This window comes from Chironomus tepperi, unplaced genomic scaffold (genome assembly GCF_022539635.2).
Source record: "Chironomus tepperi strain 1889 unplaced genomic scaffold, CSIRO-AGI_Ctep_v1 contig_34, whole genome shotgun sequence".
Taxonomy (NCBI): Eukaryota; Metazoa; Arthropoda; class Insecta; order Diptera; family Chironomidae; genus Chironomus; species Chironomus tepperi.
In genome coordinates, this window is record NW_027226156.1 from 1,022,624 (window position 1) to 1,048,674 (window position 26,051).

General features: G+C 33.0%; 7 protein-coding genes across 12 annotated transcripts; 4 read left to right on the top strand and 3 right to left on the bottom strand.

Annotated features, from left to right (window-relative positions):
- Nucleotides 1–639: 639 nt before the first annotated feature.
- Arf4 (ADP-ribosylation factor 2) lies at nucleotides 640–4,305 on the top strand. The gene is made up of 4 exons (XM_070646710.1): nucleotides 640–857; nucleotides 1,131–1,207; nucleotides 3,046–3,434; nucleotides 3,671–4,305. Exons 2-4 carry the CDS (start codon nucleotides 1,141–1,143, stop codon nucleotides 3,755–3,757), a joined length of 543 nt encoding a protein of 180 aa, XP_070502811.1. The 5' UTR covers nucleotides 640–857; nucleotides 1,131–1,140; the 3' UTR covers nucleotides 3,758–4,305.
- Nucleotides 4,306–4,533: 228 nt separating this feature from the next.
- LOC139095350 (zinc finger protein 271-like) lies at nucleotides 4,534–8,163 on the bottom strand. The gene is made up of 5 exons (XM_070646689.1): nucleotides 8,019–8,163; nucleotides 6,747–7,919; nucleotides 5,231–6,550; nucleotides 4,888–5,170; nucleotides 4,534–4,827 (listed from the first exon to the last, which is right to left on the bottom strand). Exons 2-5 carry the CDS (start codon nucleotides 7,559–7,561, stop codon nucleotides 4,642–4,644), a joined length of 2,604 nt encoding a protein of 867 aa, XP_070502790.1. The 5' UTR covers nucleotides 7,562–7,919; nucleotides 8,019–8,163; the 3' UTR covers nucleotides 4,534–4,641.
- A 299-nt stretch (nucleotides 8,164–8,462) lies between these two features.
- On the top strand, nucleotides 8,463–10,411 carry LOC139095361 (methyltransferase-like protein 25B). Its single transcript, XM_070646699.1, has 2 exons — nucleotides 8,463–8,824; nucleotides 8,907–10,411. The coding sequence occupies exon 2, from the start codon at nucleotides 9,012–9,014 to the stop codon at nucleotides 10,383–10,385; it is 1,374 nt and encodes a 457-aa protein (XP_070502800.1). The 5' UTR covers nucleotides 8,463–8,824; nucleotides 8,907–9,011; the 3' UTR covers nucleotides 10,386–10,411.
- A 2,177-nt stretch (nucleotides 10,412–12,588) lies between these two features.
- On the bottom strand, nucleotides 12,589–15,594 carry LOC139095795 (uncharacterized). Its single transcript, XM_070647268.1, has one exon. It carries the CDS (start codon nucleotides 15,553–15,555, stop codon nucleotides 14,164–14,166), a length of 1,392 nt encoding a protein of 463 aa, XP_070503369.1. The 5' UTR covers nucleotides 15,556–15,594; the 3' UTR covers nucleotides 12,589–14,163.
- LOC139097863 (uncharacterized) lies at nucleotides 15,584–19,547 on the bottom strand. Its single transcript, XM_070649823.1, has 4 exons — nucleotides 19,426–19,547; nucleotides 17,034–18,625; nucleotides 15,662–16,973; nucleotides 15,584–15,591 (listed from the first exon to the last, which is right to left on the bottom strand). The coding sequence occupies exons 2-4, from the start codon at nucleotides 18,603–18,605 to the stop codon at nucleotides 15,584–15,586; spliced, it is 2,892 nt and encodes a 963-aa protein (XP_070505924.1). The 5' UTR covers nucleotides 18,606–18,625; nucleotides 19,426–19,547.
- A 622-nt stretch (nucleotides 19,548–20,169) lies between these two features.
- LOC139095886 (prestin-like) lies at nucleotides 20,170–24,310 on the top strand. Of its 6 annotated transcripts, none has more exons than XM_070647453.1 (5): nucleotides 20,170–20,365; nucleotides 21,321–21,613; nucleotides 22,201–22,710; nucleotides 22,771–23,382; nucleotides 23,543–24,310. In XM_070647453.1, exons 2-5 carry the CDS (start codon nucleotides 21,463–21,465, stop codon nucleotides 24,256–24,258), a joined length of 1,989 nt encoding a protein of 662 aa, XP_070503554.1. In that variant the 5' UTR covers nucleotides 20,170–20,365; nucleotides 21,321–21,462; the 3' UTR covers nucleotides 24,259–24,310. The 6 variants fall into 6 exon arrangements, with proteins under 6 accessions (XP_070503554.1, XP_070503539.1, XP_070503546.1 ...); XM_070647438.1 differs by having other exon boundaries at nucleotides 20,170–20,349; nucleotides 21,190–21,613; XM_070647445.1 differs by having other exon boundaries at nucleotides 20,170–20,349.
- A 308-nt stretch (nucleotides 24,311–24,618) lies between these two features.
- LOC139096101 (GATA zinc finger domain-containing protein 14-like) lies at nucleotides 24,619–25,777 on the top strand. The gene is made up of 2 exons (XM_070647741.1): nucleotides 24,619–25,498; nucleotides 25,529–25,777. Exons 1-2 carry the CDS (start codon nucleotides 24,625–24,627, stop codon nucleotides 25,702–25,704), a joined length of 1,050 nt encoding a protein of 349 aa, XP_070503842.1. The 5' UTR covers nucleotides 24,619–24,624; the 3' UTR covers nucleotides 25,705–25,777.
- The last annotated feature ends 274 nt before the right edge of the window (nucleotides 25,778–26,051 follow it).

Below are 26,051 nucleotides of genomic sequence, written 5' to 3' on the forward strand. Positions count from 1 at the left end.
AGACAGAGCAAGTCAAATAAAAGAACGTGTAATAATAAAAGATTTGTTGACGTCTTTGAATATATTTTGGAGAATATCTTACTATTTAGAATTTTCACAAATCTCAGCTGATCATTGTAACACTAATATAAAGTTCTAAATACTTCCACTTTAATCCCCAGAGTCATTAATTTGTCAATTGGCATTTTGTGGCTCGATTTTTTTGTTTTATTCCGGGAAATTAAGCAGCTACTTATGTTATTACGGTTGTTTATTTACATTTTTAACTTTTGTTCTTTGATAAATTAAATGTTTTTTGTGTAATTTATCTCAATTTATTCGTCATTGAATTGAGAATTCATGCAATGGCATGCAGACGAAGAATTCCTCACTTTTAAAATTCATAAATTTTAGAATTTTTTTAGAAATTTCACATCGGTCTGGGTGACTTTGGGACCACCAAGTTCTCCTAGATCAAGACCAAAATATCAATTCAGATTCTATTTGAAAATCTGCAAAACATGGCAAATTTAAGCCCAATAAATAATTTGCCAAAAAATATTCAAACTTCTCAGCCTCTTCACTTAATCATCCCTTCCCCTATCAACAAACATTCTACACCCATAATAAACTTTTATACTGTTCACATCGACATTTGTACTGCTCATAAAAAAAGATTATTTTTTTGTGTAGTTGAAAAGAACAGAGAAAAAAAAAAACTTCGAAAAAATTCCACGACAAAAAAAAAAGTCAAATTAATTAAATTTGTAGCTTCCTTTGGACGGGCATTTAAAGGACCAAACAGACAAATCTTGTAGATTTGGTCGAATCTAATATAAATTCTAGCATTTTATTCTCAAAAAACAACATTTTTTAAGGTATGAAAAAATTTTCACAACTACAAATGCACTTTGTGACGCCGACAAAAAAAAAAGACATGAAATTAGTTATGCTATAAGGTCTTAATTAAGATGTAAATAAGGCATGATGTCATCTCAAGTGATTCAAATATTTCATTAAAATCCAAAATTTCAAATCCAAAAAAATCCATCAGATTAGAAAATAGACATCAATATTAAGGATTGGATTAGAAATTACGTGGCAGTAAATATTCAAAATAAGAATTTTTTTATCAAATTTTTTTTTTGTAGTGCATTCGAAATGGGTCTCACAATTTCAAGTGTCCTCAATCGACTCTTTGGCAAAAAGCAAATGAGAATCTTGATGGGTAAGTTGAGCATTATTTTAAGATTTTTTTGATTTTTTTGGTAATTGAAGGCCAAAAATATTTACAAAAAAAATTTGTTCTGTGCGAAAAAGAAGAACAAAAAATTTATGATTTGCTGGTTCCAGTGAGATTTTTTGTGTGTCTAGCAAGATTAATTTGAGATAGAAAATGGATAAAAACTTGATTTTCATAGTCGTGAATCGTCCAGAGTTATTGACATTTAGAGGTTCTATAAATAGAATCAACTATTGCTTTAGAATAAGCTGGCTATGATATGAGTCATAATTTACATCCATTGTTAAGCTTATATCAATTCTAAGGTGACAGTAGTTCAAATCTTCTCATTTAGTTCCATGTTAATGAATTTCATTTGGACTAATTTGTCAATATAATTGGTTCAGTTAAATTGGGCAGTGGAGCTTAAATAAGAATAATCGAGTGCTGAGGCCCAATTGTATGGTCGCATCCATATTTAGGGTTTGATTCTGAAACAACAATCTTAAATTTTTGAAAAATTCTTCAATTTTCTGTTGATTTTCATGAAATAATCCATGAATATCCCCAAATTCTTGCGATCCATACAGACATTAGGTAAAGAGGTGATTGACCTCAAGGTTCAATCTAGATCCATTCGATATAATTGAGCATACTCAATTTTGTCAAGCATGAACCTTCTTGTCTGCTCAAATAATATGATTAATTTTCAATAACTTGAATCCAATCCAGCATTCTTGTGAAATTCACTCGGAAATATCATTTTTAAGTGGATTACTCGCCAATTAATCAACAACTTTTCTATTTCTATGTTTGTAATTTCAATTAAGAATTTTTCTCAGATTTATTCTGACTCAATAAGATATAGCAAAAATAGCCACGAGACTTTAATAGGTCAAAATTTGCATATTTCAATCAACCTATTTTCACAACACCATTTATATGCATCGTTTACCGACATAGACAATAGAATTATTTTTACTATTAGTTGTAAATTAGTTTTTTAAGTCATTTAAGGTAATTTGACTAGTTGGCAAGTAGATTTGAGTTGTATAGGGAATGGTTTAAAATAGGTTTTGGGTAGCTATGGGGATGATATGGTAGAGTGGTATATGTACACCTTATTTTACCAATACCTGGATAATCAGTAACTAATAGAATCTAGGAACTAGTTCTTGGTTGAATTTTAGTGAGGAAAATTAAGAATCTACTTAAAAAAAATTATGAGAAAAATGAGAAATTATGACCAAGCATAGCTTGGACTGACTTTCGTAAAGTGATCTGACAGCAACTTCCCGCCCTCTTTCCTTCTATCCCTTCACTCGTATATCCTCTCTAGAATTATGAACCAATTGCACCACCTTTGTTAGAATGATTTGAGCCCTCGATCATAGATTAATCACTTCTTTTGAGTTATTTGATTGTCTAAAATGGATAGAACTCACTTCTCATGTGATTTGACTTATCAATACACATGGAACCTCTCTTTAATTGATCAAAATGCTCTGAAGTGGATCAAATTCCTATTTCAAGTGATCCGATCTCTCATGGATCAATCAAACACCTCAAAAATTAATCAGAGTACTCCAAAACAGATCCGAATCCACCCCTCAAGATATTGAATCCTCCACAATACCTCCTTTCCCCCCACCATTGACTGTCAAGTAGAATAAGACACAAGAACGTCATTTATCAAACTTCGACCTAGATACACAATTTTTCATACATTTTTTTATCTACATTATTTTATCAATTGCGATTCAAAATCAATCATCTTATCACATTCACAGTTCCACATGCTATTTATACATCATATATTAAATTTCTCTCTTTTCACATTTCAGTCGGTCTCGATGCTGCCGGTAAAACAACAATCCTCTATAAATTAAAACTCGGCGAGATTGTCACAACCATTCCAACAATCGGATTTAATGTTGAGACTGTAGAATACAAAAACATTTGCTTTACGGTGTGGGATGTTGGCGGTCAAGATAAAATTCGTCCATTATGGCGTCATTACTTCCAAAATACGCAAGGATTAATTTTTGTAGTTGATTCAAATGATCGTGAGCGTGTTGTTGAGGCGGAACGTGAGCTACACAATATGTTAAATGAGGATGAATTACGTGATGCTGTGATTTTGGTGTTTGCTAATAAACAGGATTTGCCAAATGCTATGAGTGCATCAGAATTGACCGAGAAGTTGAGATTGAATTCGCTGCATAATAGAAGTGTGAGTATTTGATATTTTGAGGGGTAGTGTGAAGGCACCTGAACATATGAACTCTAGTGTGAAGACACCTGAACCTATGAGCTCTAGTGTGAAGACAGCTGAACCTTAGAACTCTAGTGTGAAGGCACCTGAACCTATGAGCTCTAGTGTTAAGACACCTGAACCTAGGAACTCTAGTGTAAAGGCACCTGAATCCATCACATTACTAACCAAATCTTCATATTTTCTATTTTTAGTGGTACATCCAAGCAACATGCGCAACGCAGGGTAACGGATTGTACGAAGGCCTTGACTGGTTGTCCAAAGAATTAGAGAAAAAATAATAACCGCATCAGTAAGCAGCAAACAGCAAAAGTATAACAAGAAATGACTGCAGTGATAAGAAATGAATTTTTTTTGTAAAATTTTTCCCTCGTAAAAATCCTTCCTGCTCGTCATTTTTATGCTCTAATTATCCATCCTCGATAAATTCTTCATAAAAATTTAAAAATTTCTAGTTTTGAATTTTCAAAAAAAAAAAATTATTTTTTGCATATTTTGTTCGTGAGAAAAAAAAGCTCATCTCAAATGTGAGAAATTTTTTTGTCAAAATTTTTCCTATCCGTAAAGAAAATTTCCCAAAAAAAAAAAAAAAAAGACATAAAGGTCGAAAAATGGCAGAGCTGATGGCCAGTAGTGGCAAAAGTAAAAATTTTGTACAAAAATTTTCCAAATTTTTTCTCACTTTGAAATTCTGTTTAAGTCCTTCTTATTATATTATTTTTATTATTTTGTATTCAACATACCTGCATAGCAATTTATCTGTTAAAATGTATAATTTAAATATCATAAAGAATAAAATTGAAAATAAAAACTCAAAAAATTAAAATAATTCAACATTTTTCAATGAATTTTGAGGTTCAGGTGCCTTCTTCACACTAGATTTCCTAGGTTCAGGTGCCTTCACACTATAGTTGCTAGGGTCAGGTGCCTTCACACTAGAATTCTAAGGTTCTGTTGCCTTCACACTAGAGTTCCTAGATTGAGGCGTCTTCACACTAGAGTTCCTAGGTTCAGGTGCCTTTACACTAGAATTTACTTCTTAACACCAATGCAAATATTCAATTTAAGTGTTTATTAGTGATTCTTATGTCAGGAACCTTCCTTAAATTTACAATATTTTACAAATGTCTACTCAAATTCTTAATTTCTAATCCATAGATTCACTTTAACCTAAGTACTGATTTCCTCCATGTTCATGCTGATGCTCCCTTAGCTCCACAATAACTCGGAATGCTTTTGGACATTTATCGCACTGATAAATTGCATCACCAACATGAAGCTTCTGCATGTGCTTCACTAAGTCTCCCTTCGATGCATAAGCTCGATCACAGAATTTACACTCGTGGGGTTTCTAAAAATAAATTGAAATTTTTAGTCATGGACATAATTTTTATAATTTTATGATCCTTACTAGTCCTGTATGTGTCATCATATGCTGATCCAGTCGATGTTTCGTTGTAAACTTATGACTACACTGTGAGCATTCATGCTTTCTCTCCAACGTTCCATTATGTCTCTTCATATGCAATGACAATCCCTCATTGTGCTTGAACGAACTACCACATTTTTCACAGACATGAGGACGTTCGGTGCTGTGGACTGCTTCGTGTCTTGTGAGCTTAGTTTTCAGGATGAACTTCATTGGACAGAATTTACATTGGAATTTCTTTTCTTGTTCTTTGTTGTGGACATATCTGGAAATAAGTTTAAGGTTAGTCTAGATTAATGGTGTTTGAAGCACCCAATATGCTTACCTTATATGCTGATCCAATCCATTAGCAGAGCTCAATGATTTTGCACAAATTGGACAAATGAACAGCGTCTCCTTATTGTGCTTAACCTTATCATGTATCTCTAAATCCTTAGCTGATCTGAACTTTTGTGTACACTTCTTACATTCAACCTTATAACAATCATATCTCTTGTGATTCTTGACATGATTGAGCAGTTTATCATCAAATGGAAGTCTCTTCTTGCATGTCAAGCACTCGTGTGTCTGTGGCTGTGCGTGATACTTGGCATGCTCGAAAAATTCATTAAAATGTTTCAAATTTTTAGGACAAAAATGACATTTAGTCTTTTCAGTTTTGAAGGAGTTTCGGTGAAATTCTAAATGCTGATCTAGTTCCGCTTCTGACTGATGATCCTGTTCACATTTACAACACTTGTAGCTGACTTCAACCTCATGAGGCTCTACCTGTCGATACAATTTACTATGGATCATCATTATGTGATGATTCATTTCCCGTTTATCACTAAATTCGGCATCACATTTGTCACACTTTGTAGTCTCTTTGTGTTTAGACAGCAAATGATTGTCGAGTCCACGTTTGTGCAGGAACTTGGCATAGCAAATTGAACATTTGAAAATTTCACGTTTTTTTGTCGGCTTAAGTTTGTGTTCCATCATTAAGTGATCGTCAGTCATGTGATTCTCCATACCTTCTTTGTTGTCACCCGATGCACCGCATATGTCACAGAAGTAGATCAGCATGTCCACATCATTTTCATGAACATACTTGTAATGTGCTTCAAACTCGACTTTGTCTTCAAACCTTTCAATGCAATATTCACATCCAAATGGATATGCAGCTGCACTGTGCTTCCTCATGTGCCTCAACATGCTCTTTTTAGGCTTGATTTTTTTATCACAGAAGTTGCATGTATACCAGACGTCTTCATATTCCATAGATTCACTTCCTGGAAGTGGTCGTGGATGAAAATTTCCGTCTGACTTCTTCTTTCCTTTTGGAATGTCTTCAGACTCAAAAGTCTCAAATATCTCTGGAATATTAACAATCATACCATGATCATCCATCTGATGCTGCAACATTCCAACTTCTCTATCTCCAGTTGCTGTACATACCTCACAAATGAATATTTTCGGTTCATTTGGATCGTGAGTATTTTCATGTGAAGATTGTCTTGACTCGTCTTTAAAGCGTAGTGTACAGTAGTTGCAGTAGAATGGATGGGTGATGGGATCATGTTTAGTGTGCATGTGACGAAGGAGGTTCTTGCGGGGTTTCTGTTTGATGTCGCAGAAGTTGCAGGAGTAGTAGACATCATCGTATCTAAAAAATAGATTTAGGTTAAGTATGTTGATGGGAGGTTGTTTGGGCATAGTATACTATAAATCGTATAGTGTATACTCAACTTAGTATACTACGCACTTTGCACTGAACACTATTAAACACAGTTTGTAGCATACTCAATAGCGTATACACCATACTCAATAGCGTATACAGTATACGCAAACGTGTAACTTACTTGGCACCCCTATTAAGTGGTCTAGGATTAAAAATTGTAGTCTTTTCATCCTCAGCCTCTTCATCTCTCTTTATTTTGCTGGGTCTGAATATTTTGTGATCGTCCATCACATGATGCTTCATTCCTTCTTCACTGATTCCATTAATTCCACAAATCTCACAGATAACAGCCTCTGGAAGCTCACCTGAGTGTCTCACATTTTCATGTAAATATTTTTTATCTTCATTTTTAAATCTTGCAGCACAAAAGTCACATCCGTATGGCAAAAAAGCTGGATCATGTTCCTGTCTCATGTGCTTAATCATTGCTTGTCGTGGTTTTGTCTGAATGAGGCAAAAATTACATTCATAATGTGAATCTGATCGCCTTCCAGTGGCCTGTACCAGTCTTGGATTGAACGTTGTTGCAACAATTTTTCTCTTTTTTGTCACTGGAACTAAATATGTCACATGCTCCGTCTCTTGCTCATCATATTCACCATCACTGATAATCTCAACATCATCCGGAACTGCAAATTGTTCCTCCTTAATCTCAAACTCATTTTTAACGACAATTTGATCATTTGTAATCATCGAACGGAAATACTGATCACTTTCGATGCAGACTCGCTGAAGATTGTATGCTGCCGAGATGACTTCAAGGCAGTCATTACAGATGGACTTGGGGAGAAGTTGACTGATTGGATCGTCAAATGTGATGTTAATTGGACAGGTTTTGGTGAGCATTTCTGATATTGGAACTCCGTCATGTTTTGATTGAATTTGTGTGGCATTGTGGAAGCAATCCTTGCGACAGATCCTGCAGAGGTCGTCCATTTTTGAGTTCAACAGGTGAATTTAGTTAATTTTATGGATATGAGAGGATATTTAGATTACTTTTGGGAATTTTACAGTCTGTTATTTCAATTTATTTTGTGATTTTGAACATGGCTGCTCACAAATGTCATCTTTTGTTGATGGCTCATCGGCATTTTGAGATAGTTATTGCCTCAAAATCACTCAAATGACATAAAAATCCGGAATTTTTTAAATAAAAATGTAGATTTTTTGGAATTTTTTGAGTAAATTAATTGATATTTTTGATTTTTAATTCATATTTTGGTTGATTATGAACAGATCTCTGATTACTGCCAAGCTTTTAAGGAGTTTTCCAAGATTAAATCAAAAATTCTACCTAAAATACAAAAATTATATAAAAGTTAATGTAAAATATCTTGTTTGATTGGAAAATTCATAAAATTTCAATATTTTAAGTGGTTTTATTCATATTTACCTCAATTTTGACGAGTCTTGATCTTTTAATTGGCCGTTAAGTTGGAAAAATTGCAGATTATAGTCCTATGAAGCATCAAAACTTTAATTTTTCTCAAATTTGACTCTCAAAAAATTATTTTTTTTCTTTTCCTTTTCTATAACATAAACAAATACCGAGAGGATGCAATTCTAATGGGATCATTCATAAATGGTGTCAATCAAATTTTGGGGTGAGCCCATGAGTTCCAGTCATTTAAATTTCTATCAAAAAACCGTAAAAACAATCTTTTCAGACTATCCTGCAAGTTTCACATCATTTACAATCAATCCCCTCATTCTGTCATTTTCTATTGACATTTTGTGAGAGACGTGAGAATAAAGAGAGTACCACAGAGAGAGAGAGCGGCACATGCCACGATTTTTTGTTTACAAATTTAGTCATTCTCAACCAGCTGTTTTTGAGAATTTTAAAAGTTTTTCAATCATTTTTTAGAATTTCTAGCAAGTTTTTAAACTTAATTTGTAATTAATTATGTGAATTAAGGTAATATCAAGCCATTGTGTAAGAAGTCATTGAAGCTATAAGTGATTGCTGTTAGTTAATCAAATTTTAAAGTAAATCACATTAAAATTTAACAAAAAACTCGATAAAAGAATCAAGAAAATTAGTTTTAAAGTAATTAATAGTTTAATTGAGTACCGTGCCTTCAAATTGAGTCAGTGTTGCATAATCCTTGAGTATTCATCTGAGAATTGAGGACTTGGATGTCATTAACTTCATAATCATTAAAAAATTTACAAATTGGAAACATTTTCAATTCAAAGGTATCAAAAATTGATTAAAATTCATCAAAAACACAACAAATTCATTGCAACTTACTACAAACCAGCTTTTTCGTCATTCTAGAACACAAATCATCAGTCCGAACCTTAAATCTCATCAAAAAAGCATTCAATATCCTGAAATACTCCAAAAAATCTGACCGAAATTCTCATCAAATCCTCAAAAACAATGTTCAACTTCACCGACATCAACCAAGATTACCTCGAAAAACTCGTTGACTTCCTATACTCAATCGCATGGATGTACAAAGTCCTCAACACACAATACGTCAAGGAAAATGTTTTGGATGAAAATCGCCAATTTTTATCACTTTTGGAGCACATTGACTTGAATGACTTTGTGAATGCAACCGAACCACAAAATCATCATCCATTGGAACTCCAAAAATTAATTGAAAATGTCAACTACTTCAGAATCAACTTTGACATAATCAACACCGAGTCATGGAAGTGCAACAATCAGCAAAAGCGAATGAGTCCAAAAAAGTTGTATGAAATTGAAAATATGAGTAAATTAATTAATGAAATTTGTAAGGATGATGTCACAACTTTGGTGGATTTAGGATCCGGATTGGGATATTTGGATGAGTATCTGCATACAAATTATGGATATAAGATCATTGGACTTGAGGGAAGTGCTAAGAATCAGGAACAAGCTGTTAAAAGACAAGAAAAATATTATGCCGAGTCAATTGGGAAGGTTAAGCATGTCCATCATTTTATTACCATGGATTCTGGAGATTTTATACTGAATGAAGTCGATGATGTCAATAAAGTTGAAGAACTAAGTGAGAAATTGTCTAATTCGTCTACTTCTGACATTAAACCTCCGAAAGTAGCACTTTTTGGACTTCATCCATGCGGTGACCTCTCAATTGTTTGCATCAAGCTGTTCCTCAACATTGATCGCGTCAAAAAGCTCATCTTTAGTCCCTGCTGCTATCATAAAATGAGTGGAAAGGATACTGATTATACAGAGTTCAATTATTATCCATTGAGTCAAACTGTAAAGGAACTGGAATCAAAATATCCAACAAATCCATTTTTAAGACCATTTTTGAGACTCGCTGGACAACAATCACCGATAAAATTTAAGGAAATGACAGAAATTGAGCACTTTGTCCATGGAAAGAACATGTTTGAAAGAGGTGTAGTTGAGGCTATATTAATGGACAATGAGACATCCAAACGGATCAATAATACAACATTTAGTGAAGGAAGACTCAAGTTTGAGGACATAAAAGTCAAATATCAACTTTTGGACAAATCAACATCAGCTCCAAAGCAATGGACAGACGAGCATGAAGAAAAATTCAACAAAATTCGAAATTTACATCCAAAAGGTGAGGAAATGAGCGAAAATTTGTTCTGCCTACAAACAGCTGTACAAAATTCCTGTGAAAATCTTGTGATTATGGATCGTATCTTTTACATTTATGAGCAAATGAAGATTTTAAATTTGAACCTTAAAGTGTCGATTAAGAAGCTCCAGAACGAGAAATTGTCACCAAGATGCTTGATTTTAATTGTTGAAAAAAGTTGACGAATAAAAGTTTTTATTTTAAAAGAAGCAAATTGATTTTTGAATATTTTGGATGTTGCTTGATTTTCAGAAAGGCTGACATCATTGCCAAGATTTTTGTTAAAGTCATGACATCAAAAAGCCAAAATTGTCTCAGAAATATGTCACAAATGTAGCACAATATTAAGCCAAATGCTGAATTTTTAAGTTTTTTGACACAAATTGGATCTGTTTGCCTTTTTAATAACATTCAATATTATCAAAATGAGTTCCTTATCGCAGTGAACTAGAAAATTGCTATTCCAAACACATTTTATCTAAATTACTTAATATGCAGTCTTATATCATCACAGAAATGAGTTCAAGTGAATTATTCAAAAAAATATCAAAATTCCATCCACTTCTTACTCTCCATCTGAAGGATCTCTTACTTAGGGACCAATTTCTTCGATGATGGTACACAATTGGTACGGGATAGAAAGACACTTTGTCATACTAGTTGTACAATACCGTACCGAACCAATACTACAGAAATCGACCTCAAAACTCGAAGTCTACTCGAATTTTGCATGGAGTAATTAAATCGGAATTGACTTCGAGTTTTGCTGTTGCTGAGTTGTAAGGTTAAACATTTTTGCAGGCATTAATCACAAAATAGTTTAAAATTTTGACAATGACCTTCATCGTCATGGTTATCAACATTTTAGGAGCTCCAAATCAAGCAATAAAGCCATTAAACCTTACAAATTTTGATAAGAACTCATGGTAAATATCATAAACTACGCAGCTTGTCATCAACCTGCTGTGCAAATTCATAATGTAAATATTTTTAGCATCAACTTTTTATAGCTTCATGTAAGACTAGCTATTCATCCTCATCGTGTGATGTTCATAATATTTGCAAACTTATAAAGATTTTTTTATGATTTTATTTTTCACTTTGTTGTTGTTGACTTTAATTTTTATTCTGTGTGTGGATTGTGGCTTATTTTTTTGCAAAAAAACAGTCTTTTTTAAGATTTTTTAAATTAATTTAAAATTTTTCATGTTTTTTTTATTTATCAAATATAAAAAATAATTATTTAAGGCATAAATCTATACACAATTTGGTAGTCTAGTAGGGTAATCAAGTTGTATGTTAAGTTCTAGAAACGACAAATTCCATCACAATCCTATTAGCTGTTCTTAAAACTAGACATACAATAGTCTATCCACTAGATAATATGCAGTAATAAAATTTAATTTTTGTATCTTATTTATGTCAAAAAATAAAAGCAATTTTGGATGTTTTAAGCTCCATATCTGATGTATTGAATCATAATCAAATGTCAATTATGAACAAGCACATGTTGCATAATTGAGACTTCCACCTCGTCTTAAGCATGAGTAAACCTGCGCTTGTGTGCATGCATCTGCTGTGTCAGAGAACACTGGAATGAATTGTGATTAGTTTTTTTTATGAAAAAAAAAAAAAAAAAAAATTAAAGGACATATGTATAAAGCTTGAAGAGCCCAGCCTTATGAGCTAGAGGTACTGCGATCAATAATCTGTTGTACCACACCCTTTTGATCTAGAATTTATAGTGGAATCCGAAACACTTGAAAGCTTTGCACAATGCAAAGATATATGGACATCATAACACCTGATGTATCCTGCAATCTACCGAGTTACAATTCGTGTACGCAAGACAAAGTAATGGAAATCATCCAGATTCTAGTATATCCTTGTATACCAAGCAGTGGAGGCACATTAAGTACCAACGACCTCAAAACTGCACTCAGCACACGGTTGAATGGAAATGGAACTTTTGGAATTGAAACCAGGATATTTGGCATGGAAGTTCAACGCTCTACAATTTAGACCACTGATACCATTTTATTTGAGTGATAACTTGAAAATTCACATCCATTAATCCTCATAAACAAACTAGTTCCACCACTTTGAAATTATCTACAGCCACAATATCTTTTTATACTTACTTAGCAATGCAATGAGCACCAAAAGCAGAAACATCAAGAACTTCATCATTTTTGAACTTTTTTTTTTTGTAATTTTTGACTGACTTCTTTGGACTATTTATATCAACTGAGTTGACTTTTTCTCATTTTTCACAATTTTTATACACTCTGAAAAATATTTTCATTCAACTTATTTTACTACATGTTGATAAGAGTCACACTTTAGGAAATATTTACATAAAATAAAAATAAAACTCGATAAACATTTGATAATAAAAATAAGAAATTTTAATGACAACATAAATGTACTGACAATGTGAAATTTAATTAGATTTGTTCGATTAGTAATGGTATTGACTGTTGGTGATGGTCAAAACCAATATGACTTTTTTCAGTTGAAATAGGAAATATAAAATTATAATTTTGATCAAAATCTTAATTTGCATTGCATATAATATTTAATATTATTACTTTTATTTTAAAAATATATAAATTCATTAAATTAGGATTAATATACAATTTTGTAATTTTTCAATTGTTCTTCAACCCAAGCAAGAGCATCTAAATTGTTATGTTTGTTGTATAAAGAACATTGAAGTAAATTTTTGCCATCTTCTCCCTTAATTTTTAAATATTCAACTTGTTCGTCGTGGGTCAAAAATATTTTAATTTCATTCCACGTCAGTTCTACAATTTCTTCTGTGTTCCATCCAACAGCATTAAAAAGAAGATTATTTTGATCATAATCAACATGTTTTATGAACTTCAAAATTTCTGAATTATCAAGATAGTTTCCTAAAGTTTTCCATAAAGTTTGGTGAAGTTCTGAAGATTTATTCCTTTCAGCTGCTAACTGCAACAAATTATGATTCCATCTATTCAATTTCTTTAACATTTCCTTGATTTCATCTCGTGATGTAAGTTTTTCTAATTCTTGGACCATAAACTCAAAAACTTCACTTGATGACCATTCTGCAGCAATATGAAGAATATTACGTCCAGTTTCATCAACTTCCTTGACCATTTCCAAAAACTTTTCATCACTTCCACAAAATTCACGGAAAAATGTCCACAAGAATTGATGAACTTCAACAGGATTTGAAGCAAATAACCGATTTGCAGCTGATTGAAGTAAATTCATTTCCCGCCAACCTTTTGATTTTATAATTTCTTGTAATTGAGCATCAGAGAAGTTTTCTTTTAGAATTTGGAATGTCAACTCAATTATTGCTGGATTTTTATTTCCACTCACAAGATGATGAACAGAATTGTTTCCAAAGTTATCTTTTTGCAGAATAAAATCCTTCAATTCCTCTCGATCTTCAAATAATTTGAACAAAAGTTTCCATAATTCCTGATACACTTCAATGTTGTCCCACGTAGCAGCAGTATAAAGAATATTTTTTTCTTCTAAAAAACCCTGCTGCCAAACAAATTCCTTAAATGTTTGTGGAACTTTTTGATTTGTAAAATATTTTTCAATTTCTGTCCACAAAATTTCGAGATTTTTTTTACTTTCTGATTTAACACAGACATCTAAAATATTTTGTTCATATTTGTTACAGTTGTTCATTAATTCAAATATTTCAGTGACTGTAAAGTATTTATCCATTATTTCAAGGAATTTTTGAACATTTTGAGCAGTTAAATGTGAGGATTTAGCGAGGAAGTAAAAAATGTTTCCTTCCGGCCAATCATCACTCCTCATCATCAGTGTTTGTTTGATAAATTCTCGATCAGTTTTTTTTTCTATTTTTAGAACAAAATTCTCAAAAATTTCTATGTTCAAATTTGATATAAAGATTATTAGAAAGACTTGGTATTTGATTATGAAATCCTTTTAATCCTTGACTCGTTTCGAGAAGAAATGCAGTAAAAAATCTAGGAATTTTAAAAATATTTCTACGTTTTTTGTGCCACGAAAGATAGCCTCAGCATTTTGATTTAAGACAGCTTTAGCTTTTTTATAACTTCCATTTTTCAGCACTTCGATTCCAAACTCAATAAGATTTTCTAGATTTTCAGTGAAAAATAGTCCAAAGTTTCTTTTGGAATAAGTGAAACTTTTCAGTTGTGTTCCTACTTTTTCCAGCACTTCCTTTTCATTACAGGCATGGAAAATGAATGTTTTAATAATTTCGAATTTATACTCAGTCATGATTTTATTTAAAGCACCTGAAAGTTCATTGCATGCTAGCTGATCTTTCAATGCATTTACAATTGCATCAGCAACAAAATATTCACGGATAGTCTCGTGGATGAAATAAACTTTTCCATTTATTATGGTCAACATGCCACCAGCGATGATTTCTTCAGATTTCCATTCACTGCCGTCATATCCAGGAAATAATACTGCAGCCAATTTTGGAAATAAGCTTAAAATTGCATGAAACTGATGAAATTTGAAGAAGTTTAGCCTTAAATTTCGTTGAGCATTGATATCTGCTTGCTCTCTAATCTGACCTTTACAACGCGAGTATCTTAAGTACAGAATTTCTATGAATTTGATGTAAATTTTTAATTCTTGCAAGTTGACAACATTTTCTTCATCCTTGAATCCAGTAGCAATCATTTTGAACAATTGAGGCAGACCGACTGAATTATTTCGTGAAAGTAAAGCTTTTTCAATTATTTGGCGAGCTTTTTGTTTATATATTTCATATTTTGGTGATGCCTTAACACGACTTTCAAAGACTTCTTTCGATTTCGGCACAATTTTGTCCTTTATTAAATCACCAAGAATCCAGCTTTTTGCTATCAATTCTGTTCCTTCATCCTCTGTCATCTCATCAAGACCATAAGCTACATCAAGCTTTAGTTTGTCCTTCAAATTGACCTCAAAATAGTCTCGAGTTGCAATCCAGAATTGATTGCCGCCATTTTGTTGGAAATTCTGTGCCAATTTTGAGACCAATTCAGCATAATTTGGAGCAATTTCATCAAATCCATCAAAAAGAATGAAAACTTTGCCGTCCTTGTACATTTTTTTGAAGATTTTGGCCTCAAATTGCTGTTCTGGCTTCAAAATGTTATCGACCATAAAACTTGAAAATTCCGGTTCACCTTTTTGTGCCTTAAACTCGTCAATGAACTGTTTCAAGTCCACATAAGTCACCCAACTTTTTGGATATCTTTTTCGGATGACATTTGTGAAGTTTTTCTTTGCCCAACTTTTGCCATTTCCAGCCTGATCTGAGATTAAGACATACTTCTGGTTTTTGGCTTCCAACATGAGTGTTTCTTGAGAAATTGTTTGTTCTTCAATTTCCTTTTGTTTAAAACTGCTGTTTTTGGTTTGTTTTTTCTTAAAAGTTTTCGTATTTTTCCAAATAATCCACGTGGTTTTTCATCTTCAGAGTCAGAATTTTCAGAGTCAGTTTCTGTCTTAATTTTTGTCTTTTTAATGAAGCCCCTTGGCTGGAATAAAAACTGAAATTCTTCCTTTGACTTATTCTCATCTTCTTTTGTGTTGACTGAAAATGGCTGATTTTCCAGCAATAAATTCAAGAGCTGAACATCAACCAGATCATTTATGACTTCTTTGTCATTATTAACTGATGTACTTGTTGATGGTTTCTTAGTTTTATGATCAGATATGATCAGTTCCGCTAATGTTGGTTCTGAATTATTTTGAAAATTTATTTTGGTTTTCAGCAACAATTTTTGACTTATTTCTGTCAAGTCACTCCAGTTGTAATTCAATTCCAATTCCTGTACATCCTGCATCTTCTGTTCCTTAATGATTTTTTTAATTTGATCATGTTGAATCCTATTGGACATAATAAATATGAAATTCAGTTCCTTGTTGACGAAAATATTTTCCAATTCATCCGGAACTCCACAAGTACAGTCTACAAAAATGTTGAGTTTCTGATTGTCATCACAAATATTTTTAAAATCATCCCAAAGTTGTAGATTATTGAGTTTTTCAGGCTCAACAAAAATATTTTTTGAATCAAATAAAATTTCGTCTTTTAATTTTAGATAGTTAAGGATATTGATGAACAAAAGCTTCGGAACATTCGTCTGCACTACGACAATCTTGTTCCTGGTTATTTCTTCTATTTTATCCTCATTGCACAGTTCATATTTGAGCTCTTGAATAGAAGGAAGTAAACCAATTGTTCTATTTAATCTTATAACATTTATGTCCCGTTTGAGATGTTTCGGCAAGTCAGGAACAACATGATTGAACCAGAAATCAAAAAGATCTTTATAAGTATTCTGAAGACTACCTAGCAATCGCTCATTATCATCAAATTCTGCTAACATTTGCACAGGTCGAACAATTAATTCTTGATGGAATTCATCGCGATCGTAAAGCTTATAAACAGATAAAATAATTCCGTTGCACTTATCCTTAGGACCGTCACCATCTACCATTGACCATTTGTCGATTTTCTGAACGATATCCTCAAACATTTTCCTTAAATCTTCTTTATCCTCGAAGTAAGGATTCTCATTGTTCTCATAAACTAACTTCATGACATAATGACACAATTCGTGTGCCAAAACTCCTTTGATTTGCTGTTCGCGCTGTTTAGCAGAATTCTTGTCTTTATCAGACAGTTTAGCACCAATGAAAATCCATTTGGATACTGGATACATGGAACCAAGAGAAGAAGGTCCTGATAAGCTTGCATTTTCGACCTTAAAAGAAAGTTAAAGTTAAGTACACAAATTCTATGAAATATTCAGCACTAGACTTACTGTGTCATTCTCGAAATCGAAGATTATCTTCAGTCTTGTGCATGAAGCTGCAACATCAAGGAACTGTTTACCATTTCTAATCTTGTTGATGTCTTCATACCAGTTCCTAATCTTCTTTCGATACTCTTTCTCTTGTACCTTACTGATTCTTTTGTTGTGGATTAATGATCTATTGCAGAGCATATTTACAGACCATTGTTCATCTAGAAGAGCTTCCTTTACATTTTGCTTCCTCTGTTGTGCTACAAAATTGCGAACTTCTTCTTCAAATTTATCAAATATTTCATTTGAATTTGTTGTATGGAATCCACGCAGATGTAAATAATTATAAGCTACAAAGTTTTTTGATTCCATAGCTATCTTTAATGCTGACTTGTTATTGATGCTGTAGACTACTTTCAAGTCTGAATTTGCGAGTTGGTCTAGTGCATTTAAGAAGTGGTCCATATTTGTAGATTTAATTGAATCTTCCAGCTCTGCACGTTCATTAATAATTGTCTGAAGGCTCTCATGGTTGGTTGATTCTGATTCAAAATTAATAGGAAATGGAAAGTCAGCAATGCCCACCAAATTACAGAGAACATCAAGTTGGCCTGTCTCAAATGCAGTTGTTGAAATCTTAACTTGATGATCGAATGGAAGATGTTGGATCAAATGACTAAGGACAAATATCAAATAGTCAATCAATTCTGCATTCTGGTTTTGAACGGCTGTCAGTAGGACTGAGGAGCATAATTTATCAATTTGTTGTTTCTGTTCTGATCGTTCTTGTATTCCTCCTGATTGTCTGATGCATACAATGTCAGTTATATACTTTTGAGCATGGCTGCTTAACCATCCACCACAATCACTGAATGGAGCATCCAAAATAGCCAAAAATTCAGCTGCACTCCTCTTTTTTGCTATTTCCAAAGTTATGTCTTCAAAGAAATTATCTCCGAGATTTAAAGTTCTTAAGAATCTCAGAAGTAATATTGTATTTTCAGCTTCATTAATGACCTTGATCATCTGTTCCTTAAAATTATTGATTTTGTTATTTAAAAACAGGCACAAAAATGAGGAAAAATTTTCAATTTCTTTGATGTCATCATGTTGCTGATCAATGACATTATATTGACTTGATGGATCATCTTTGTAGTATATTTGTGAAGTATTTTCATTTTCTGATGTCAATTGTAAGATCACTGGACGTAATTCACTAAATGTTTGAAGATGTTCTTTTAACTGATCAATTTCATGTCCTAATCTAACTTTTTCATTTGGTGGCTCATCTTTTGCTCCTTGGACATAATTATCTGATTTATAAATCACAAAAATGAAGAGTTGTGGATAATCTTTTGGATCAAGTCCACCAATTGTCTTCAACACTTCCTCAAAATCCCACTCAGATGAGAAATGAAGAACTTTGCAGGAATCTTTCACTTCCTTGGTGACATTTTTGGTACCTTTTTGTATTTTAAGGATGAATTTTTCATCAATTTTAACTGAATTTGTATTATTTAGAATATTTGGTGCTGATCTTTGAGACTCATTGACCCCATCAGATCTGGAACTAATACCTTGTTCAGACATTGTTCAGATTTTGATTTACTCTAAAAAAAAATGAAACAAAACAATTTTTGAAACTAGATGTGGATTAGGTGAAGGACAGATGTAGAGTATATAACTATAATTCTTGATGGGACCCTCTACAATTTAGACCACTTTGTAATTAATAACTTATTTAATTATAACATTTGAGAATGGATATTTGAGCCTTGAAATTAGACAACACGCCATAATAATAAAAAATAAACTAAATTCTCTCATCATAAGAAAATGTCAAGGAACAATGACGAAATCATGCTACGGACATTTCAGTGATGACTTTTAAGACGATTTTTAAATGCACAAGCATATTTTATTACAATTATTTTAACAGCAAAACTAACGGAAATTTCGAAATTTCCATAGCATGAACTAAGCCAGGGACGTAGCTCTAGAACATTTTACATTAAAAAAAACCAATAAAAATTTAAAAATAAAAAAAACGTTACAAATTAAACTGTTTTTCAATTCTCGGAGGGGTACCCCCATAGCCTCCCTGGCTACGCCCCTGGACCTTTTATGCTTATCTTGATTTTTTACCGTTCAGTTTTTATAACACATGAAAGATTTCGTCATGATTTGGGGTCGTTCAGTTATTACGTCTCCTCTTTTAAAAGTGGGGGAAGGGGATGAGGAAATGATAAATTTTATAAATTTCGTAGTTTAAATAATTAATATTTAAATTTTTCGTTTTTAAAAAGTTTACATTTCTGTGACGTAATAAGTGAACGGCCCCAAACTCGTTTTTTCACCCGAAAAATTCAATTACTTATCTAATTTAATTCAGAATACAAAAAATGCTTACACTGCTGTAATGATTACACTAATTTGATATTTTTAATTGCAAAATTTCATCAAAATTCACAAATTTTTATGATTTAAAAATTTTATTCAAAATTTTATCAACTGCGTCTGATGATATTCAACACAAAACTATTTTCAAAACTGACTCCGCATCTCATCAAATTGATATAGATAACATGTTAATAATGTTATATGAAATATTTTGAAAGTGCGGTAAATTCGAAAATCTTGTGAAGAATTCTTTATATTTAACAGAAAATGACGAAGTATTTGCTTTTGAAGCTCCAGAAAGTCTTTTTCCCTGAGCATTCCATTCCGTGTTTCTTTCCCCGCATTGACACTATCAGCTGCATTGCGATTTCTAAGTGTGTGACCTATCCAGCGATTCTTTCACATGAGTATCTCACAATTAATGTCCGTTCTGTATTTTGGCTTGTAGCAGAGGTGAACAACTCTTTTCAGCATACCTTGATAGTAAGGCTCGTACAAAACAGCACATGGTAAACGGTTCATGACATTTCTGCGTCACACCAGTTGCCAATTACTGGCTTTAGCAAAGTAGAAGCTTTCCTATGTATAAAGTTTCTGATAGTTGAGGGTGCATTGCGAACTAAGGAACGAGAGTCGACAGAATTCAGCTAGAAAACCCGCGGTTTTCATATAAAACTTCTATAATAAGCCTAAGTAATAAACTGATAAGGGATTATTGAGATAATGAATTTATTAGTATTGCTGTACGCGTCGCGATATTCGGAAGTTTTGCTCTATTTTATTAAAGATCTGTATAATAAATTGAAAAATTCATTAAATTTATGAATTAAAAAACTGCACAAAATGCAATAAATTTTAATCACCTCTCATCCAGACTGATCAGCAATGAGTCGTTAAACAAACTTGAAGAAGTAATAAACCTAGATAGTGAATTGTAAGGACGTCTATCTGTAATAAACTAAGATAATTCAATTGTTTGCAATAATAATTCTATCCAGAGCTCAAAGTCGACTCGGATTTTATATGGAATCGAGTGGACATTAGTTGACTTTTCCATAAAAATTTGGAACGGTTTATTGACTTATTGACAGTACCGGACAGCCTGTGTGCCGCAGTACATTAGTGTACCGACAAAAATTGTTGAAAATTTCGATTTAGGCGAGCTATGACCCAGCTCAACCCCTCTTAATGTGTCACATAATAAGTGAACGATCCATTGCATCTGTAATCAAATTAAATAATTACATGTGTCATGTCATACAAGTTTGCGTTGAAGATCGCTAAGATTTATGGCCAAAAAAAAAAAGACAAACTATGTCGTGCCTTGAAAAAAGGTTGGCCGTCGCTGATCTAAACAAAGTCAAGTTAACAATTATGAGATTTTGTAGACTTAACAACAATTTATCTAATCTTACATAGACTATATAGGAACAAAAGTTCAAAAAGATAAACAAAAATTGTATTATTTTCTCGTTCATCACTCACAATAGGCACAAAAGGTTGTGAAACTTTGCCGTATCAAGTTGTGATTATTAATTTTTGTTTGATATTTGCTGGAATTACTACAGTTCAGTGGTGAGCAACCTGCTTGTCGCGACATAAATTATTGAAAATGCCATGAACCGTATGCATTAAGTAGCTTCGGTCGAGGCTTATCATCAAGGTGTGCCGCGATATATAAAAGGTTGCCCACCACTGCTACAGTCAATGAACCTTTATGAAATATTGTAAATTTATAATAATTAAGAATAAGACGCTATTGTGAATATTTCAGGGTTTTTAATGAGGTGTTAGTGCCTGCCAAGTGTATAGTGTCTGATTCTGAATATTATTTAAACATGCAGCTTCATTCTCAATTAATTTCAATTAAATTGTGACTAAAAAATTTATTAAAATCTATTCAAGCTCAGTTGTCATTTATGAATTGTCACATCAGTTCCGTTTGATTCAAAAACTTGATGAAAAATTCGAAACTTTTAGGATAAAATCAAATCAGAATAAAAACAACAACAAAGATTGATAATCAGTGTACATATTAAATTGTAACATGAATAACGACGAAGTGACTATTGATGGTGTAGAGTCAAATGGCAAAGTTCCAGCATTGTCATCAACTATTCCATATAATGTAAATCGTAGTGTAATTAAACAAAATGAATTAGAAAATATATCCGGATATTATCGTGAGAAAGATGGAAGTAAGTTGAATTTTAAGTGATATTTTTGATGCTATTTGTTGTAAATTGATGATATTTGACTCCCGAGTGGACACAGGCATGCGTAGGACAATAGTTAGAGGCACGTCAATGTCCATTTGAAACTGATTCATGAGTTGTACTTCACTTACTTCATTGTGAGTTAATGTGATCAATATTGACGGTTCCTGACAAGGCTTATTCAGGGGGTGATGTTGGTTGGTGGCTCATTCACATCCTAATGTCCATTTCCAATAATTTCATAATATTCTAATATTTTGCGTGTCCTAATACAAGTCAAAGGTTTGTCTAGTATTACTATTTGTTATCATCTGATAAGTTAAAAGGTGAATAAGAGATAAGTCAAGCCACATGTCACTTCACCTATGTCTTATCGGTAAACACAAAGCCTTTAATTGAAGTGGAGTACATTTATGGATTAATGTCTTTGGTTTATTATTATTTGTCATTTTTGGGGTTTGTTCTTAAGAATGAAGAGATTGGGGTTAATCATATTGACAATCGACATCAAAATTTAGCATTGTCGCTGCCTTAGTATCTTAACATTAACAACATTTTATACTTTTCAGTCCTAACAAAAGTCAAGGCCTGCTTTAAATCCCTCACATTCTTCTCAGTAGTCTACAGTCTTATACCAGTCTTTGGATGGCTACCGAAATACCGAATAAAGGAATATCTACCTGGAGATTTAGTATCTGGATTAACTGTAGCTGTCCTTCATATTCCACAAGGTATGGCTTACGGTCTATTAGCTGGATTAGATCCAATTGTTGGACTTTATATGGCCTTCTTTCCAACACTTGTGTACTTTGCATTTGGAACATCTCGACATGTCAGCACGGGGACATTTTCAATTGCATCTGTGATGGTCGCAACAATTGTCTTAAAATATTCAGATCCACATTATGGAGATCCAACACATCCTGATCGTCTTGATCCGAGTTATAGTAATTATCAGGTTGCAACAGCTGTGACGTTGTCTTGTGCATTTATACAGCTGATAATGTTTGTGTTAAGGATGGGAACTGCAGCTGCACTTTTGTCGGAAGCATTGGTTAGTGGATTTACGACTGGAGCTGGTAAAAATGTGAAAATTGTCAAATTAATGAGCAAAATTTGATTTTCTTGTCTATTTTCAGCCATTCAGGTTATCGTCATCCAAATGAGAGATCTTTTAGGTGTCAAAATACCACGAAGTACTGGAGTCATAACTCCTTTGTGGCGTACAATCCTACAAATACCAAATACTCATTTGCCAACTCTTTACGTCTCGATAAGCTGCATTACCTTCATGATATTAATGAACGAAGTCATTAAACCAATTGTATCAAAAAAGTGCAGATTTCCAATCCCAGCGGAACTAATGACTGTTGTTGGATTTACAATAATTTCATATTTTATGGAACTTGGACCAAAACATGGTGTCGCGACTGTCGGTCAAATTCCACGTGGCTTGCCACCATTTGAATTTCCATCGATGAAAATTGTTCAATTAGTTGCGCTTGATTCATTGGCTACAGCCATTGTTTCATACTCAATTATGATTAGCATGGCACTGCTGTTTGCACAAAAGGACAAATATGAAGTTAGAGCTAATCAAGAGTTGTTGGCGGTTGGAGTTAGTAATATTATTGGAAGTTGTTTCTCATGTATTCCACTAAGTTGTGCTTTATCGCGGTCAATTATACAGCATCAAACTGGCGGAAAGACTCAGGTTGTGTCAGTGATTTCGGCAACGTTGATATTGACATGTAAGTTATGGAATCATTAAAATATTCAGTTTATAGGGCTTGATCTTGTTAAGTTATATATCATAGTCAAGTAGATTCAAGTCAAGTTGACTTTACTCAAGTAGATTCAAGTCAAGTTGACTATATTCAAGTAGATTCTAATCAAATTTTAATATTTCAGTACTTTTATGGCTAGGACCACTCTTTGAAACGCTACCAAGAGCAGTTCTATCTGGTATTATCGTCGTGTCACTCAAAGGAATGATTTGGCAATTTAGAGACGTCAAGCGATTTTACACAGAGAGCAATCTTGATGCATTGGTTTGGATTGTGACATTCTTAGCTGTTGTACTGATTGAGATTGACATGGGGCTACTTATTGGCTTTATTGTCTCAGTTTTTGTATTTTACATGAAAGGATTCAAGAGTTATTCATGCAATTTGGGACAAGTGCCCGGAACTGACATCTATGTTGATACAAAAATCCACAAAAATGTCCTTCAAGATCAAAAAATTAAGATTTTCAGATTTTTTGGTTCCATAAATTTTGCGACCTGTTCAGGATTTAAGCAAGACTTATACAGTAATCTTTCAATTGACCTTAGATGCATCAGAAATGCTGAAAAATGTACAATTGAAAAAATTAAGGAACACAATAATGGCATGGAATATGTGGTTGTCGACCTTCAAGGCGTTTCACATCTTGATATTAAAGGGTACAAAAAGCTTGCGGAAATAAAAAAGGAATTGAAGCTTATGCAGTTGCAAGTGTTTCTAGCTGTAACTAGTGATGTCGTTTATGACTCTATAAATAAAGCTGTACGTTTGGGAGAGTTGGAATTTGAAATTTTTCCAACTGTTCATGATGCTGTGCTGTACATTAAGAAGTCAAAATGAACATTTTTTTTGTAGATTTTAAGAATTTTAAAAATAAATGAAATAATTTTTATTAAAATTTCTCTTTTAACCTCAAAATATCATTCAAATTTGGGAAATTCCACTGCAAAAATGCTTAAAATTTCAGCCAGGGATTGAAATTCAATCAATTATTCAGTACTCGGGGACCTAACATTGAGATTATTCATCCCTGATCTCATCACAACAGTCAATTTTAGTTGCACGCCTCAATCACACCTCTGCAATTTGAAATATCAAAATTACCATTTTCACATCCGTTTGTTCATGACATTGGTCTCGTGATTGACAGACTATATAAACTGACATTCATCCACAAAATCTTCAAAAGTCAAAAATTTGAGAGAAATGAAGCTGCACAAAATTTTAGCAATTTTAATTGCCAATTTACTTATTTCGGTCTGTTTTGCTGATCATGATTCAAATGACTTCAATAATTATAATCAGCCAGGATCTCAAGGACAGTCACAAGATCAATCTATGCAATATTCAAATGGAAATTCTGGATCTCAAAATCAGCAAAATAATCAAAATATGCAGCAAGTCCCTCAAGTTGGTCAAAATCCATCTGGTCCTCAAAGTCAAGTTCCTTCAAATTTACAACTATCATCTCAAGGACAGCAGTTACAGCAAGCTTCTCAATATCAACAGCCACCACAGAACTCTCAATATCAACAACCCCAGCAGCCACCACAGAATCCTCAAAATTCTCAATATCAACAAAATAGCAATGGATATCCACAATACAACAACAACAATCAGGGATATAACAGCTATCAAAATAGTTATGATTATGGCTATAATCAAGGTGGATATGGCTACCAGTCAAACAATAATCAGAACAACGGACAATATGGTGGCTTATTTGGAGGTCAACAGCAATATCAGCAACAAAACAATGGTCAATATGGCGGATTGTTCGGAAGTCAGCAGCAGTATCAACAACAAAACAGCGATCAATATGGTGGACTTTTTGGAAATCCTCAGCAATATAATGGCAATCAATATCAGCAGCAACAGTATCAGCAGAAAAATTATGGCAAAAATAGCGGTAAATATCCACAAAAGAAGCCAAAGAATGGATATAACAATCAGTATCAACAGCCACAAGGTGGATATATGGGAAATCAGCAAAATTATAGAAATCAAAATCCATATGGATCTCAAGGAAGTGGATTTATGTCAGGTTATAACGGAAATTCTAATGGATATGGACAAGGAGGCTTCATGTCTAATGGATATGGACAAGGAGGCTTCATGTCTAATGGATATGGCAACCAGCAAAGCTATAGTAACAGTAATGGACCATATGGAAGTGGACCGCAACAAGGTGGTGGCATGATGGGTGGAATGTATCGAAATCAGCCACAGAATAATGCACAAAATGTAAATAATGGACCGACCAACTATCAAAATTATGATTATTAATGAACATTTTGTGCTTGGTATTCAATATTTTTTGGATATTTGAAATTCAGAAATAAAGACACTTAAAATTGAATTTAATTCTTTTAACTATGATTGTCATATAAATCACTTCCAGTTGATAATTTCACTTAGACACTCTATCTAAATTCGTTACATAGTAAGCGACGATGTCTTCCCATCTTAGCATGGATTGTGGTTAACCTCAACTTTCGGATCTAGTTCTTCAATTTTCTTGGGTTTAGGAATGACTAGAGTGAACATTCACACAGGACAGAACTAGACATCAACTGAACATTAACTTGCCATTCACTAGTGATTGCATATTCTTGTCTACTCGGGTAAGGAGG